Source organism: Oryctolagus cuniculus, chromosome 8 (genome assembly GCF_051225735.1).
Source record: "Oryctolagus cuniculus isolate XC-2025 breed Fujian yellow rabbit chromosome 8, ASM5122573v1, whole genome shotgun sequence".
NCBI lineage: Eukaryota > Metazoa > Chordata > Mammalia > Lagomorpha > Leporidae > Oryctolagus > Oryctolagus cuniculus.
Window position 1 is genome coordinate 41,587,414 of NC_142874.1, and position 18,280 is coordinate 41,605,693.

Consider the following 18,280-nt stretch of genomic DNA (forward strand, 5'->3'; position numbering starts at 1 on the left):
ATGAATTTCTGTGGTGTTTTTGGTTTGTTTGTTTTCAGTTCCATTATAACCCTTTTGATTTTTTACTCTTTATTGTTTTCCTTTTGGTTGCTTTGAGTTTGAGTTGCTCCTCTTATCCATTTTAAGGTGGAAGACCCCTGATTTGAGTCTGCTTTTTCTATCATAGGTATTTTCATGCTATGAATTCTCTTTAAGCTCTACTTTGACTGCATTGTCCACATCTTGAAATATTTTCTAATTTCCCATGAGACTTCCTTGGGCAACATATGTGGTTGTTACGTTTAGATGAGTTGTTGAATTCCCATATTTGGGACTTCTCATCTATCATTCTGTTAACTCATGTGTAGCTTAATTTCATTGTAATCAAATAATATATTTAGGTGCCATTTCAGTTATTTTAAATGTGTTAAGCCTTGATTTATTGAGCTAAATATTTATGTACATCTGAAAGGAATATATATTCTGTGGTTGTTTGGGACTACAAAGGGAAAATGTTGTAGCTTTTTATAAGATCAGACCTTAAGTCCTAATTGTTTTATAGCCAATTGGGCACTATAACAAGATGCTGATACTTAGAATACAGTCTTGTGTTGGAGATGTGGTTTCATCATCATGTGAACAATATAGGACAATATAGGTTAGACTCACATGAATGTTCATGTTATGTGTCCTCCAAACACAGTGAAGAGGTTTGGTAGAGGTGTGGTAGACAGACTTCCAAGGCTGCTGCTGGTATAACATGACAGTGTTTTAAAGTCAGGTTTTTTTTTTTTTTTTTTTTTGGTAAGTAGAAGGAATACATTCTAAAACGGAGATACAAAGAATAGTGTAGTAAATATGTAGATCATTAACATAGTGGGTTAATGTCATTATCAAGTGTTGTGTACTATGTGTAATTGTATATGCTGTACTTTTCACATCAGCATCACCATAAGCACGTAAGTGATGGGTTGTGTTGTGATGTTACAACACCTATGAGCTACATTATAACCTCATGGGACTTCTGTTGTACATGCAAGTTTGTCATTGACTGAATTGTTATGTGGTTCATGACTCTACCTGGTTCTAGATAGACCTGAATTTTACTGACTATGCAAATAAAATTTTACAGGATCCCCCATTTATTAAATAGAAGTGACAGATTTGATTTTGTAGAACATTTCTGTTCTTTAGGATAGTTTTCATTTAATTTTGTAATGAAGGATTTAAGACTTAATATGTTCACTCTTTTTTAAATTTTCATTCTTTTGAAGATTTATTTATTTGAAAGACAGCGTTGCAGAGAAAGAGGGAGAGAGAGAGATCTCTTCCACCTGCTGGTTCACTTATCTGGTAGCTGCAACGGCCAGTGCAGGACCAAGCCAAAGTCAGGAGCCAGGAAGTTCATCTGGGTCTTCCACATGGATGACTGGAGCCCAAATACTTGGGCCATCTTCCACTTCTTTTCTCAGGCAGATAGCAGGGAGCTGGATTAGAAGCAGAGCAGCCAGGACACAGACCGCCTCTGGAAATTATTAAGAAACTGATCATTGGAACCCATGCCATTGTCTTCTGTCACTCAGAATAACAAAATGCAACAGCACAAGACAAATAGGTTGTTAATAATTAGATTTCAATTCTAATCAGATACGGGTGTTTATTTAATTTAGAGAGAGGAATAAAAGTTGGTTAGATACATTAGGTAAGTATAATGGAAAAGTGGATAAAAGGAAATACAGATAGGACTAGGACTGTGTTTATATTTTGAATAGAGAAGGGTACGTAGTATGTTAAATAGTAACCTAAACATTTTAGGCATATAAGAAAATCTGCAAAGCCTTTCTTCAAAAGGTATTGGTTTAAAAAAATTAAAATTTTTTAAGCAAAAGGGCCAAATTGTTTACTTTAAAGCTTTTATGAGTGTTCAGCTTAATGTATGAGTTAGCTATTCATGCTTTTAAAATATGTGCAGATTAATTTACTTATAAATCTATCTTGAGCCTAAGACAACCATTAGCAAGATTTTATGCAAAGTTAATTACAGATTGAGTGCATTTCAGATTTCAGATTAAGGATGCTCAACCAGGAAAGTCTATGCAGATATTCCAAATTTTGAAAAACTCCGAAATCTGAAACAGTTCTGGTCCCAAGCATTTCAGATAAGGGATACTGAACTTGTAATAGAAAATCATAAGGAGGGAACTTTGTTGGTAAAATTCATATTTAAATTGAAATTACTCTTATATTTACTAATACAAAATAATCATCTATATTTAAATTACCTCTATGTAATCAATTTATTTCTATAAATTGAAATACATTTCTAGGAAATTCATATTTTCTAATTAGTGAGTTACATATTGTTAGTGTGATTATTTAATGTTATTTTATTGGTAGGTTATTCTTCAGCATTTGGTTTTTACAAAATTTAACTTTAAAATAGTGGAGTCATTATTTGTATAAAGAAAGGCATAGATGAGCTCCTTGTAACTGCAGTCTACATTAAGATTTCCACTCTTTAGCAGTTTCCCGTGTCCTTTCTCACCCAGTAACTTCTTCAGAAGAAAGGAGACTGCTATTCTGACTTTGCAACCAGATTAATTTGTTTTTCTTTTGAATTTTGTACAAGTAAATTGCATACCATGTGCTTTTTCTTTTTATTTTTTTTCTGGGCTCTTTCACATAGAATGTATTTCTGAGATGTATCATATTTTGTTTGTGGCCTTGTTTTTCATTTTTGCTGAGGTGTAAGGTTTCAGTGTGTGAATATCCTAGAATTTATTTCTCCCTGTATATTGATAGATTTAGATTATGTACAATTTTGGGCTCTTCTTGTACATACCTTTTAGTACATGTGTACACATTTCTGTTGAGTTTATACCTAGGCATGGTACTGCTTAGTCAGTGGGAATATGTATTTTCAGTTTTAGTTATTTCCAAAAAGCTTTCCATTCTGTGCACACCATTTATATCTCTACCTTCAAGGCATGAAAATGACAGTTGAAGCCCAATCTTGCTTATACTGGTGTTGTTTGTGTCTAGATAAAAGTTAATCGTTTTCATCGGTATCTCATTACGATGTTAAATTTGTATTCTCTTGATATTCCTGATATTAGCTTTTCTAATTGTCTTTTGTCAATTTTTTGGTTTTTAGCCTCTCTTAAAAATTGTTGCTTTTTTTTCTTGATGATTTGATGCTTTTTAAAAATTAAATATATTTTGGATATGAATCATTTGTTAGACATGCACATTGCTAATATTTTTCCTATTCTGTAACTTGCATTTTCACTTTTTTAAAAAAAGAATAGTTTTTAGTTGTAATGAAATCTACTTTGTTGTGCTTTTCGGTATATCCTTTTAAAAAGCCTTCTAACTGAAAGTCATGCTGATTGTGCCATCTTACAGAAGCTTTATTATTTTAAATTTTATATTTGGTTCTCAAGTACACCTCCCTTCTCCCCTTTTTTAATGGCCTGTGCATGGATGTCATTAATTTGATTGCTTATTAACAGTAGTGGTCTCTGTTGGTATGACTTACTCATAAGAAAACGTTTCATTTTTATATGTGGTATTGTAATGTCTAGTATGGCAACATTTTCTGCTAGTTAAGATAAATGATTTTTATTCTGGTGATTCTCTAAAAGCACTTTAAAAACAGCTTTTTTTCCTGGCTCTGAAATGGGCAGTTTTACTTCATAATATGTGATGTTCTCCCTTATATGGAATTTTGCTTTTGAGGTGTCTTAGTGGTAGTTTTAAACCATCAAGTTATGCAGTCAGATGTAGCTACTGTATTTAAGAAGTACTCCTACTCACTATAAGGCATGCAGTGATTAAAAAAAGTTTTCAGTTCCAGACCAAAATGCTTAGCAGACAGGGAGCTCTGTAAATGTTGTTATTGGTTTTATTTTTGAATTTTTGAACTTAAGATGACTTGAGAGATGACTAAAAGGATTTGTAATTTGTGTTTTTTTTTTTTATTTTTTTTATTTTTTTTATTTTTGACAGGCAGAGTGGACAGTGAGAGAGAGAGACAGAGAGAGAAAGGTCTTCCTTTGCCGTTGGTTCACCCTCCAATGGCCGCCGCTGCAGCTGGCGCACCGCGCTGATCCGATGGCAGGAGCCAGGATCCAGGTGCTTTTCCTGGTCTCCCATGGGGTGCAGGGCCCAAGCACCTGGGCCATCCTCCACTGCACTCCCTGGCCATAGCAGAGAGCTGGCCTGGAAGAGGGGCATGTAATTTGTTTATTATAAAATTAATTACAGCAACTTTTATAAATAGTAAAATTCATTTGCCAGTTTATGCAGTTTTTTAAATTATGGGTAAAATATTTAAATATTATTTTTTATTTTTTAATGCTTTATCTATTTATTTGAAAGGCAGAGTTAAAGAGAGGCAGAGGGAGAGAGGTCTTTCATCCGCTGGTTCACTCCCCAAACGGCCAGAGCTGGGCCTAACCGAAGCCAACAACCAGGAGCTTCTTCCAGCTCTCCCACATGGGTGTAGGGACCCAAGGACATGGGACATCTTCTACTGCTTTCCCAGGTTATAGCAGAGAGCCAGATTGGAAGTGGAGCAGCCGGGACTTGAACCAGTGCCCATATGGGATTCTGGCACCGCAGATGGCGGCCTCACCTGCTACGCCACGGTGCTGGCCCCTACATTTTATTTTTGCTATCAACAAACACAGAGAAGGAGAGGGAGGGAGGGAAGGAGAGAGAGAGAGAGATAGAGAGAGATAGAGATATCTTCCATTCGCTGGTTTACTCCCCAACTGGCCACAACTGCCGGAGCTGCAGAGAGAGAGAGAGAGAGAGAGAGAGAGAGATCTTCCATTCACTGGTTTACTCCCCAACTGGCCACAACTGCCGGAGCTGCGCTGATCCGAAGCCAGGAGCCAGAAACTTCTTCCATGTCTCCATGTGGGTGCAGGGGCCCAAAGACTTAGGCCATCTTCTGCTGCCTTCCCAGGTCCATAGCAGAGATCTGGATCGGAAGTGGAGCAGCCAGGACTTGAACTGGTGTTTATATGGGATGCTGGCACTGCGGGTGGCAGGTTTACCTGCTGTGCCACAGCACCGGCCCCATTGGTTCTACTTAAAAAACAAATTTTATTTGAAAGGCAGACACACACATGTGTTCCACATGCCTACTCCTGATCTGTAATTTTTAAAATTTATGATAGAGCTCATTATTTTTGTGGTCTAGTGGACTCTTCCAACATTTTTGTAATTTTTTAGCTTCTCTAAATATTACATTTGAAATTTGTTATTTATAAAATTATTAAAATGTTTTATATTATATGCCAAAGTTTTAGTACATGCTTTAAATTTTAAAGTGTTGAACACCAACATGCTACTTTAGTAAATGGAATTTTTGTGTAGATTTTACAGAGTAGATGAAACCTTACAGTTGAAAAATTCTTTTTTTTTTTTTTTTTTTATTTAGGGAATCTCAACCATCAGTGAGATTTTTAAAGACATATGAATTTTTGGTAAGTACCTGTTCTCCATGTTAAATTCTTTTCCTGTTACTAAAGTTTATACATATGCTAAATGAATGACATTTACAATGGCCAATGTAAAATATCAGTATAATTTATGTTTCTTTCAACTTCTACTTAGGCAGTAGAGTTTTTTCATTTCTGACCCTTTTTATAAACAGTTTTCAGAAAATTCTTCTTGTGTGCAGATTAAATATTAAGAGTTCAAAAAAGATGGTTTTAGAGGGCAGGAATGCTAATACTTTAGGAATGAACCCGAAATTTCTCTACTTCAACTTTCATGATAGTTCTCTGTTAGCTGCTGACATTAGTTCAGATTTCTTCTTTAGCTGTCCGTTGTTTGACTCTTTCTAATGGTGTTTTGTTTGCTACAACATGACAAGATAAACCCCCTTACTACAGCCAGGCTGTATTTTGTTTCCTGTCCAATTTCTTTGTGCCAAGAATAAAATATGAAGAATGTTGTAGGTGTAACAGTTAAGACTTTTATAAACTTATCATTTCACTAGATAAAGTAACTTACACAATTTTAGTTTTAAATAAAGGTAGATGAGTTCATCTCAGAATGTATTTTCCTTCAGCTATGCAATGTTTCAGATTTGCATGCATGGTGATTATAAATGCTTTGGTCAATCACGATTTAAAAATTAGTAAGTATACTTCAAAAGTGGGAGAGGTGTGCATAGATACCATGTCATCAAATGGTTAATATGTGATCTTTTGGTGATGGTTTCTGACGTAGCCCATGAAAGATATTTATGGAGGAATACATTATTGGACTGGGTAAAGGATTTTTCCTAGATAAAACATGAGAGGTCTACAGAAAGTTTGTGGAAGATGCATATCTTGAAATATTGAGCATAGATTTCAATTTTTTTTGGCACCAAAGTAAACTTATTTTTAAATTTCATTTTCTACAGTCTTTTTGAAGTAGACTCATATTTAATGATAAACATTAGTTTCTTTTATACTTTTTCATGTGTTTGAAGCAATAAATAGTTCAGCAGTGATGTTTTAAAATTCTAAAATAATGATAGTGGATGCTTAAATATTCCACAATTATACTGTTTGGCTTACTGCATGGTTGTAACAAGTATAGCAGTGTTAGGAGCAAATGACAATCTCACAGATTTTTACTCATGTAAAATGTGGTAACTGATTTCCTGAGATGTATTTAATAGAGAGGAGTCATTTACTATAATTTTCTCCCATCAATGCATGAATTTGAGTTAGAGGGAACCGGTTGTCTTTGCATTACATATGTTTGTGTTGTATGTTTCCTCTTTGTAAATTTATTTATTTTTAGTGGCAGTTTTGTTGAGATATAGTTTTCATACCAGAAAATTCAACCCTAACCGTATCTCACTGATAGTTTGGCAAAATCTCAGAGTTGTGCAGTTATCATCTCTAATCTTAGGATGCCTCTATCACTTTCCCTTCTATCCTCCATCTCTCACCTCCTAGCTCTAGGTAACCACCAGTGTACTTTATGCTTACATGGATTTGCCCATTTCTGAACATTTTACAAAAATAGAATCATATAATATTTGTCTTTTTGTGTCTGGCTTCTTTCCATAATATATATTCTTAACATAATATATAGAGTGTGTATCAATATCTCATTCATTTTTGTAGCTGAGTAATATTCCATTGTATACCACTTTTTTTTTTTTGGCTGTTAGGAACACTCTGTTGTGAACATTCTTACTCTTGTATAAGTTTTTGTGAAGACATAGATTTTAGTTTCTTTTGTAGATATATGGATAGGCTAGAATTGCTGGCTAATACAGTAACTTGGTGTAATTCTTTGAGAAACTCTCATAATGGTGTACCATTTTGCAGTCCCACCAGTAGTATATAAGCATATAAGAATCTCTAGTTTCTTTGCATCCTCATGGACAAATATTGTATTTCAGTCATTCTAATTAATATGAGGTGGAATATCATTGTGGTTTTTTATTCTAATTTCCATATGCTTATTGACTGCTTATCTTCTTTGCAGAAATATCTATTCAAATCCTTTGCCCATTTAAAAAATTGCGTGATGCCCTTTCTTTATATGTCCCAGGAACTAGGTCCTTATTGGATATATGTTTTTCAAATATTTTTCCTATTCTGTGGATTGTCTCCTTTACTTTTTTGATGGTGTCATTCAGACCACAAATCTTTTTAATTTTGGTGAAACCTAATCTTTTATCTCTTTCCTTCAATTCTTGTGTTTTCAGTGTCATATTGCAAATTGATTTTTAAATAAATATTCATTGATAGTTTAGTTCTGTGACAAGGTTTTAATTATCACAGAACTCTGAGAAAGCATTGGCATTTGCTGTATTTGACAGCCAAAGCCCAAAGGAGGCAATTATTTTTGCATTTGTGTTTCAATTCCCGAGCTAATTGTTTTAAGGAAATCCTTATATTTTGATCCTATGTCTTACCATGAAAATATTAGCTTTGTGTGATACGTTTATTGCCACTAGTCTCGTGAATTTATGTTCCTTTTTTTGGATTAGAGAAGGGAGGGGCCGTCCTTAATAGTTGAGACAGTCATGGCTGTAACTGCATATTTGATTTCACACCATAATAAACCATTGCCTTTTAGATTTAGAGTATTATCAGAGGTCTTTGCTCTGTGAAGAAAAAATAGATTTTGAGAATCTCATTGATTTTAGGCTTGTGCAGAAAACTGGTAGACAAAAACATTTTTGTACATCTACTATGACATATGTAGTTTTCCTCTGCTTTATTAATTACATGTTTTTAAAAAAAATTCTGTAGGATCAGAGTCCTAAGTTATTTTTTATCATTATGTGACTTTTACTATTGGACAAGAACTGACTCATGTGAGATTTGTGTTTGCTCTTGTTTGTTTTTTGATTGAGTCCATTCCTCTACCTGCATGCAGTTTAGGTAGCCAGAAGTTGGCTTGAGGTGTCAGAGGACACAAAATGGGGCTAACGGCATGGTTAAAATTAAGGGGAGAAATCCTAAAAGTAGCGTAACACCCGGTGTTGTGAATCATCTATCTGAATAGAATCTGAACCCAGTTCATTAGCTGACCACCAAACTACTCAGGTGCAGGGATAATCCACAGAGCATCAGACTAAAAGAAAGCAGCAGCTAGAAGGTGAAATCAGTTGTTGCTCACCACAGAGGAGATGGCATTTGTAGTTTGAGTTCAGGCAAGCCTGTTAGAACTATATAACACCAAAATCAAAACCGAACAGATCTTTGAAAGAATATAACAAAAACCAGAATTGCTAAAATATGCTATTAGCAATGTCCATTTTAACCAAAATTATTGGATATGCAAAGAAATTGGAAATGTGGCCCATTTCCAGTTAAAGAAAATTAATCAGTATAAACTAGTCTTAAGTAGGGCTAGAAATTTCAAACTCTTGAAAGACTTTAAAGCAACTTTAAGTATAATCAGAAGAATTAAAGAATCCTGTGTTAAAAGGATTAAAGAAAAATAGCCCTACTGAGTGAACAGACAGGCGATCTCAACAGAGAAACATACTGCAAAGAAGAAGCAAAAGAGGGATGGGTGTTGTGGTGCAGCAAGTTAAGCGGCTACTTAGGACACCCACATCCAACACTGGAGTGCCTGTTTCCACTGCCGGCTACTCCGCTTCCATCCAGCTTTCTGCTAATACACATGCTGGGAAAAAGAAGATGATGGCTCAAGACTTCAGTCCCTGCCATCCATGTGGGAGACTGCATGGAGCTGTCCTGGCCCAGCTCTGGCTATTGCAGGTGTTTGGAGAGTGAACCAACAGGTGGAAGACTTCTCTCTCTCTTTCTCTTTCTCTTTCTGTTGCTTTTTCATATAAAACAATAAATAACAAGCTTTTTGAAAAAGAAGAGTAAAAAAGAGAATTTTAGGGTTGAGAAAATCAGTATCTGTTGGGATTCCCACATCCCACACTGGAGTGCCTGGGGTTTGAGTCTTGGGTCTAATCCTGATTCTAGCAAGCAGCAGGAGATGGCTTAAGCAGTTGAGTCCCTGCTACCCATCTGGGAGACCTGGATTGAGTTCCTGGATCCCAATTTTGGCTTTGCCAAGCCCCATATCTTTTGCTAGCATTTGGAGAGTAAGCAAGCAATGAGAACACACTCTCTCTTCTACCCCTGGCTCAAATTTTTTAAAAAAGGGGTATATGTGAAATGTAATTAGGTAAAGAAAATCAGCTGTTGGAGATGACAAACTAATCACTGAAAGATAGAAAGAGTGGAGACAAATGAACAGAGTTTGAGACGCCTGTGACAACATACCCAGTGTTGAGCATGCAGCTGAGTCGAGTCTCAGGAGAATAAATAATGCCTGGTGGAGAGCACCAATTTACACGTCCAGGAAGCACAGCAAACATCAGCATAAACACACAGAAACAACCCATCTAGCTATGTAGGTGGCCAAATTGTCCAAATCATGAATGCAGCAAGAGAAAAATAACTTATAAGAAAAATGGAGGCTAGAAAACATGGAAATAATATATTCAAATAGCTGAAAGGAAAGAAAGCTATCAAGTAACAATTCTATATCCACCTAAGATTCAAAAAAATAAAGATGTATTCAGATAAACAGAAACTAGGACTTTTCACTGTCTGACCCCATTACAAGCAATTCTGAAGGAACTTCATCAGCCCGAGTGCCATTACAGGAAGGCAGGAATCAATATCAAAACTCGTAAATATGTAATCTATTATAACTTTTGTAATCAATAAAAACTGCATATCTTCCTTATTTTAAAAAATTATCTATGACTTAAAGGAAAATTTATGATGTTGTATTGTTGGGTTTCTAATGTATATATGTAGCATTATCACAAAGTTAAGGTATTTCTGTCTGGTTTAATTTGCACTTCCCCGATGCCAGTGTTGAGCATTTTTCATGAGTTTTTGTCCATTTCAGTATCTCTTTTTGTGAAGTGTCTGGTCGAGATTTTGAGAACTCACATGATCCATAGTGTTAAATATGCACATGCCATAGTAAGACATACAATGAAAAGTTGACATTCAACAATATTTAGTATTCTAAGTTATGAACAGATCTTTCCTTTATTTAGGTTATCTGTTACACTTCTCAGTAATATAGTTTTTTTTTTTTTTACTTTTGAAAATGTAGTAAAATATGTATAAAATAAAGTTTTCCATTTTAATCATTTTAGATGTACAATTCATTAACATTATTGATGATTACAGTGGTGTGCATCTGTCACCACTGTTTCCAGAACTTTTCCATCACTCCAAACAGAAACTTTATACCCATTAAGTAGTATTTCTCTTTTTGCCTTTCCTAGTCCCTGGTAATTTTTACTGTTTGTCTTCATGAATTTTCCTTATCTCCATATTTCATATAATGGAATCCTATAATATTTATCTAATGAGATTGGAGCCTACTAGTAGGAGATAAGGTTGTAAAGGAAAACAAAGGCTAAATTATATATGGCCTGGATAGGCTAAGGTAAGGAATTTAAGTTTTAATTCTAGTTGTAATGGGATCACTTGCTGGAGTTTTTCACATACTGATTGGTGGTGAGATTTTCTCATGTGCTCTTCTGGGGACCCAGGCTTCTTTCATCTTTTGGCTCCATCACTCCATTGTGCTTTATTCTCATGTTTTTTTCAGCTGTATCAGGAAAGGGAGATAACCTGGATACCTGTTCTCTTAAAATACCCAATGCAGAAGGACATACATTACTTCCAAAACTCTTCCTCCTTTGGTGAGAATTTAGTTACATGTAATTGCAAGGGAGTCATGCGCTCAGCTACAATCCTGTTACTATGGAAGGTGAGAATGAATTTTGGTTAAAAAATTTGGTGTCTCTGCCATGTTGATACTTACATATTAGCATATAAAATCTGACTTACTCTACTATTTAGTATTCCATATTAAGATTGTACTATAGTTTAATAGTTAACTTTCCCTTTTTTGCTAGATTAAAGTCATTTTGATTTTCTTGGTATCACAAGCAAGTTTGCAGCAGGAAACCTTATTATGCCTCTGGACATTAGGGTAATAACAAAAAGTGTAATTGCAGCATAATAGGATCTAAACATTAAACATAGACATTGTAACATTGTCCTTCAGCTGTTACTTCATCAATGGATGAGAGTTTCCTTTTCCCTGTCTCCCTCATTATCACTTTTTTATAATTGAGCTGAAAATGTTTCTTCATTGTTTTGATTTGTGTTTACTTTATTACTAGTGAGATTTAATATCTTTTGGTAAGTTTTTGGCTACTTCTTCTGTGAATTGCATATTATATATTCCTAATTTTTCTATTAAAGTTGCTTTTAAAAATTTGGTTAATCTTTTAATCCTTTGCCCCCGATATATGTTTCAAAAACATCTTCCCAGTTTGCAGTCAGTTAAAAAAGTTATTTGTGGTGTTTGTTCTATTGTTTCTTTACTATTTCAATATAGAAATAAAAAGTTTGACATATTAAACTTCATATTACTTGTTTCCAAACTGCAAGCATTATCTATTTTTATAAAGTTTTTTAGATTCTAAAAAATTTCTAGTTTTTTTGTCTTTTGTTATTTTCCCCTTTTATTTAAAAATTTTCAGGACTAAAGAGAATAGTGCAATGATAACGTGACAGTCTTCACCTAGACTTATAACTTTATATTTTGTTAATATCTCACTATATTTTCTTATATTCTGTATATTTTGTTTGTATCCATATCTACATTTAACATAAAATTTTATTTTGGTTAATTAATTAGTGAGTTTTAGACATCTTGACACTTTAGTAATAAATACTAAGCATTCGTAAAATAAGAATAAAATATTTTCCATGTACACCCACAGTACCATTTTTATTCCTATGAAGATTATCCCTAATTTGATAAAATCTAACAACATAATTCATTTACAGATTTTCCCAGTTACCTAAAGCCTTTTATAATTTCCATCTCTGCCCTCACCAGCTCTCCTCACCCAGTGGTGCCTGCTCAATCCAGGATGACTCATTGTGTGTGACTGTCACGGCTAGATTCTTGAAACATTCTGCTACCTTGATTTTGCATTTTATGACACTGACTTTTTGAAGAGTCTAGCCAGTTGCTTTGTAGAAAACCCTACATTCTCAGGTTTTTCTGCTCCCTTATGAATGGATTCACAATTACAACATACGTGATAATGTATGCTTTTCAGTATAGCCCATTTGGAGTCACTTTTTATGGTTCAATTTATTAATGTTGTTAAGATTGATGATTTACTCAGAGTAGTGATAAACAGATCTCTTCTCTGTACAGACACTGCTTCTTCGTAATTTATAAATCTGAGGTTGAGACTCGGAAGCCACATGACTCTGCTGTTTGCTACCATGTTTTTACCTAATGATTTTATAGTCCATTGAGGCTTCTTGCTTGAATGAGTTATTACACTGAGTTGAAATGTCTACTCTATTTAAAAACACCTATGTAGTATTTCCACATTAGATACTGTTGGTATACTGCACTGTTAGTGTAGCCGGTGGAGAGCATTTGCTTCTCATTGTTAATGCCCTCCGGGAGAGCACACCACTAGGAAATCTGACAGTTAGACAAATTGATATGCTACCTACTGCACCAAGAAAGAATACACAAGATGGAAAATCATAGGGGTTCTCAATAAGAAGATGGTAGGAAGGACTTGAAGGATTTGAACTTTGGTTGGGTGATTTTGTGATGCTCCAGGCAGGAGTTGGGTACTGTCAGAAATCAGGACTAATTTTATCATTTGGTATCTCAGCAAATCCTAAATACAGGGAGAGCAAAATAGAGGGAGACTAAAGCCACAGTTGTTAAGCAGCGGTCACTCTGAGGGGGGAAGATGTTTGGTATTTTGTGTCTTGGACCATGTTTGTGTTTTGTCTCTACTTAGACATGCATACAAGTGGTCTTGTTTTCGTGTTGATGTCTCCTGGTCACCAAGTGGCCTTGTCTGATATTGATGTTCTGTGAAATTGTTTGATGTTCAGCAGAAGAGTGCCGCAGCCTGGCTGTCTGATAGCACCAGGATGGCTCCTGGCTCATAGGAGCTGCTTCTTTTTGTTCTAATTGTCATTTTAAAGAAAATGTGTAACCCATTGTTTATCTTAGAAGTTTTCTCACTGGGTGTACAGGTGGGTCATGACTTACAACAGTTTGACTTCATGCTTTTTCGACTTTATGATGGTGCGAAAGTGATATGATAGCATTAGTAGAAACCATCCTTCAGATAGTGATCTTTTCCCAGGCTAGCATTATGCCACGTAACTGTCTCCATGCTGCATAGTGACACAGGCACAGCTCCTAGTCACAGTCATGAGAGGAGACGAGGGACACTCATTAAGATGAGGAGCATCTGTGCTCTCTCCTGTGAAGTTCTAAGAATGGTGACTGCACATCATAGACAGAGGAGTGGAGGATGGCGGCAAGGCTCAGATGTGGATACAGATTTTGTGTTCTTTGTGCTTTGTCAGTAAGGTCATGACAGGCAGAGTGGACAGTGAGAGAGAGAGACAGAGAGAAAGGTCTTCCTTTGCCGTTGGTTCACCCTCCAGTGGCCTCCGCGGCTGGCGCGCTGAGGCCGGCGCACCGTGCTGATCCGATGGCAGGAGCCAGGTACTTATCCTGGTCTCCCATGGGGTGCAGGGCCCAAGCACTTAGGCCATCCTCCACTGCACTCCCTGGCCACAGCAGAGAGCTGGCCTGGAAGAGGGGCAAACCGGGATAGAATCCGGTGCCCCGACCAGGACTAGAACCCAGTGTGCTGGCGCCGCAAGGCGGAGGATTAGCCTAGTGAGCCGCAGCGCTGGCCACACAGGTAATTTTAATAGCTTAAGTTTTGGATATTTTTAGTTGTATATATTTACAATAAGGAATTTAACAGTTAATAATAGTGATTTAGCTTTGGATTCTATCTCTTGGGAGTTTTAATACAGTATAAGTACAACAATATAGAAATAAATTGCCCAAACTGATAAAAATCCAGAGTTACATGTATTTATATTTATTAAGACAGTCACTTTGTTTTTAATTCTCTATCTTTAAATGAAATACTTTTGAACTCAATATAATATTAATATCCTTTAAATATGGGCGTTCCATGTGTGATTCAATTTGAAAAGGATTCTATTAGGGGTAAAATATATACCATTATTTCATACTGTTAATGGGTATAAAATAAACATCTGTTTGATTGTTTAGTATTTTTCTTGCCATGGATGATTGGCTACTACTTTAACTCAGAATAAGTACAGTACATTTTTATTTTCTTTCCTAAGATTTTGCTTTTGAGGATTTTTGATTTCTCCTAATCCATTTATTATGGAAATTAGCAATTTTTAAATTTCATGCAATATATTCTAGATAGGAAAACAATTTAAAATGTTTTTTATGTAACTATTTTAGTAATATAGCATATACTTTGATTTTTAAAAGGTAGCCCTTCATGACCAAAGTATTTTGTGATATCTTAGTTTGTGGTATGAATTTCAATTATACGTTAATGCCTTGGAAGACAGTTTATATAACTGTCTTTGACTTTTAGAAATTGACATGTTGGTCCCCTAGGCTGTCTTCTCTCCAGACTCCCTCCTTTCCCTTTCCTCTAATACCCATTGAAACCACTTTATTCTCTACTTTATAGTTATGGAAGAGAGTTTCTCCGTGCTGCCCCCTCCCATGCCTATTAGAATCCACAGGCAGTCAGAAGGGATTGTTAGGAATGATGAGATATATAAAGCATTACTGTCTGTAGTTTGTAGTATAAAAGAAAATGATAGTTACTATAGTTTTATTTTTTTAAAAAACAAATTGATGGCCGGCGCCGCAGCTCACTAGGCTAATCCTCCGCCTAGCGGCGCCGGCACACCGGGTTCTAGTCCCGGTCGGGGCGCCGGATTCTGTCCCGGTTGCCCCTCTTCCAGGCCAGCCCTCTGCTGTGGCCAGGGAGTGCAGTGGAGGATGGCCCAGGTGCTTGGGCCCTGCACCCCATGGGAGACCAGGAAAAGCACCTGGCTCCTGGCTCCTGCCATCGGATCAGCGCGGTGCGCCGGCCGCAGCGCGCTGGCCGCGGCGGCCATTGGAGGGTGAACCAACGGCAAAGGAAGACCTTTCTCTCTGTCTCTCTCTCTCACTGTCCACTCTGCCTGTCAAAAATAAAAAAAAAAAAAAAAAAAACAAATTGAAAGAACTTATTTGAGAGGCAAAGAGAGAGAGAGCTCCTGTCTGCTGGTTTATTCCCCACATGCTTGCAATCACTGGGACCAGCCTGGTTGGAAGCTGGGAGCTGGGTACTCAATCCAGATCTCCCATGTAGGTGCAGTAACTCAATCCAGATCTACATAGGTGAAGCAACTCAATTACTTGATCCTCACTGTTGCCCCTTAGGGTTTGCGTTAGCAGGAAGCTAGAATTATGAGCAGGAGCTGTGTATTCAAGCCAAGTACTCCAGTGTGGGGCACGGCATCTTCACTGGCCTGTTGTCACAGTAGGCTAGTTTGTATTTTCCAGGATGTTGTGTAAGTAGATCATACATTGCGCCTTCTCTTTTGTTTGGCTTCTTTTCTCCAGCTCCTATATTATTAGATGAAATATCAATACTTCATTCCTTTTTATTGGGAAATAGTTTTCCATTTTTTGATATATCACAATTTGTTTTTACCTTTTTCCATTTACCTGTTACTAGATTGAGTTGTTAGTAGTTTTGGACTATTATATATAAAGGGTCCACAAACAAACATGTGTATGTAGTTTTTTTAAGTGTACGTGTGCTTTAATTTCTCCTGTGACTAGAATGGCTAAGTCATATAATGGGTATATGTTTTTCTTTATAAGAAACTCCAAACTTTCCAAAGTGGTTGTGCCATTTTATATTACCACTGGTGATGTGTGGGCATTCCAGTTGATCTTCGTTCTCAGAATACTTTCATGGTCAATTTTGATTTTACCTGTTTTAGTGGCTATGTAATGACAGCTCATTGTGGTATTAATTTATATTTGCCTAATTAGTCATAATGCTGGACATCTCTGCCAGTGCTTGTTTATATTTATTAATATATTTTCTTTTGTTGAGATGCTTTCTCAAATCTTTTGCTTATTTTTTCCCCTTTGAATTGTCTTACTGAGTTGTAAGAGTTCTTTATATAGTTAGAAACAAGCGCCTTGGAATTATTAGGGCTTTCCCAGTTTGTGACTTGCCTTTTCATTTTTTATTAGTGTCTTGAAGTTCAAAAGCCTTTTTTTTTTTTTTTTGAAGCAGTCTGTATTTTCTTTTTTTTTTTTTTTTTTTAAGATTTATTTTATTTTACTTGAAAGTCACAGTTACACTGAGAGAGGAGAGGAGGGAGGGAGGGATGGAAGTAGGAAGGGGAAGAGAGAGAGAAAGAGAGAGAGAGAGAATGAAAGAAGTCTTCCATCCACTGTTTCACTGCCCAGATGGCCACAATGGCCGGAGCTGCACCCATCTGGAGCCAGGAGCCAGGAGCCTCCTCCAGGTGTCCCACATAGGTGCAGGGGCCCAAGGACTTGGGCCATCTACTGCCTTCCTAGGCCATAGCAGAAAGCTGGATCAGAAGTGGAGCAGCCGGGTCCCAAACCAGCGCCCATATGGGATGCTGGCACCGCAGGCGGCAGCTCTACCTGCTACGCCACAGTGCCAGCCCCTGTATTTTCTTTTTATAGTTCTTCTGTGTGTGTGTGTGTGTGTTGTATTTTGTTTGGTGGAATGATAGCCCTGGAAAGATGTCCATGTTCTAATTTCTAGGTCTGTTAATGTGTTACTTTACTGGTGAAAGGCATTTGTATATTGTGGTTAAGTTGAGGATCTTGAGGCAGAGAGGTTGTTCTTGACTATCCAGGTGAGCCTAGTGCAGTCACGGAGTCCTTGTAATTGTGAGGCAGAACGGTCAGGATGAGAGGGAAGATGAGGAGACTGAAGTGGAGTTTGGAATAAACTAAGGAATTCAAGACAGCTTTCTAAAAGCTGGAAATGACAAGGAAACCTACTCTGTTCCAGAGCTTCTAGAACTCACTAGACTTCTGGTCTCAAGAACGTGTAATACTAGATTTCTATTATTTTTTGCTACTAGGTTCGTGGTAGTTTGATATACAGCCATTGGAAGCTAATATAGACTTTGACACTTATAAGGATGTTTCAAAAGTTTCGTAAAAATTGAATTAAAATGTTTTATTTTTGTGCAAAAAAATTGAAATTCACACTTGGTATTTTTCTTGATGCACATTTTCCATGAACTTTTTTGAAGTCCCTTGATATAAGTGGAATTCTACAAACGCCTAATTCTACAAATGTCTAAAAATGTGGAAGTCACTGAGTAGTAGGTGGAAACTGGTAAAATTTTGAGAAACATAGAAAAAGCCTAAATTGCATCAAATGTACTATTCATAGAAATACATTTGTCAGAGTCTCTTTTGGCCAAATCTCTGAAGGAGGTGAGAAACAAAGTTGAGAGAACCTACATTATCTTTAGAGAATGCCTAACTCATCGTAATGAGAATGCTAGTAAAAAGTGGCACATGTAAGATGCTAATGATCCAGACTCAGAAGGAAGTAAGAAGATGGGAAAGAAAGCCTATATCTTCTTAGAGAATATCTAGATTGTCATAAACGGACTGTTACTGGAAGTGTGAATGTTAAAGGTGTTTCCGCTGGTGTGGGCTCTAAAGGAAATAAGTAGCATATATTTTTTGGAAACGAATAAAGGAGATTGTATTAGATAGTGACAGAAGGCGTACCTGAGTATTTTCCTATCCTATATTTATGTGACTCTTTTCTGTCTTGTGTTGGTATGGTAGCAAACATTTGTGT

General features: G+C 36.4%; 1 protein-coding gene and 1 long non-coding RNA gene across 10 annotated transcripts in view; one reads left to right on the forward strand and one right to left on the reverse strand.

The window, feature by feature from the left end:
• The window catches only part of FBXW7 (F-box and WD repeat domain containing 7), a 212,832-nt gene that overhangs the window by 63,791 nt on the left and 130,761 nt on the right, over positions 1-18,280 (forward strand). For 3 of the 7 annotated variants that reach the window (XM_089302350.1, XM_008267326.5, XM_089302352.1), the window contains 2 exons: positions 5,429-5,474; positions 11,110-11,271. The exons of 1 other annotated variant lie outside the window; for it this stretch is intronic. In XM_089302350.1, coding sequence (XP_089158476.1) covers positions 11,161-11,271 — 111 coding nt within the window. In that variant the 5' untranslated portion in view covers positions 5,429-5,474; positions 11,110-11,160. The remainder of the gene's footprint in view (positions 1-5,428; positions 5,475-11,109; positions 11,272-18,280) is intronic. 3 more of the 7 variants (XM_089302354.1, XM_089302351.1, XM_051819992.3) reach the window with 1 other exon arrangement.
• Positions 1-18,280, reverse strand: part of LOC127483256 (uncharacterized) — a 37,979-nt gene that overhangs the window by 13,836 nt on the left and 5,863 nt on the right. For 2 of the 3 annotated variants that reach the window (XR_007909367.3, XR_011378224.2), the window contains one exon: positions 1,046-1,504. The exons of the other annotated variant lie outside the window; for it this stretch is intronic. This is a non-coding gene — a long non-coding RNA (uncharacterized LOC127483256). Of the gene's footprint in view, positions 1-1,045; positions 1,505-18,280 lie in introns of those variants that run through there. 3 annotated transcript variants of the gene reach the window in all.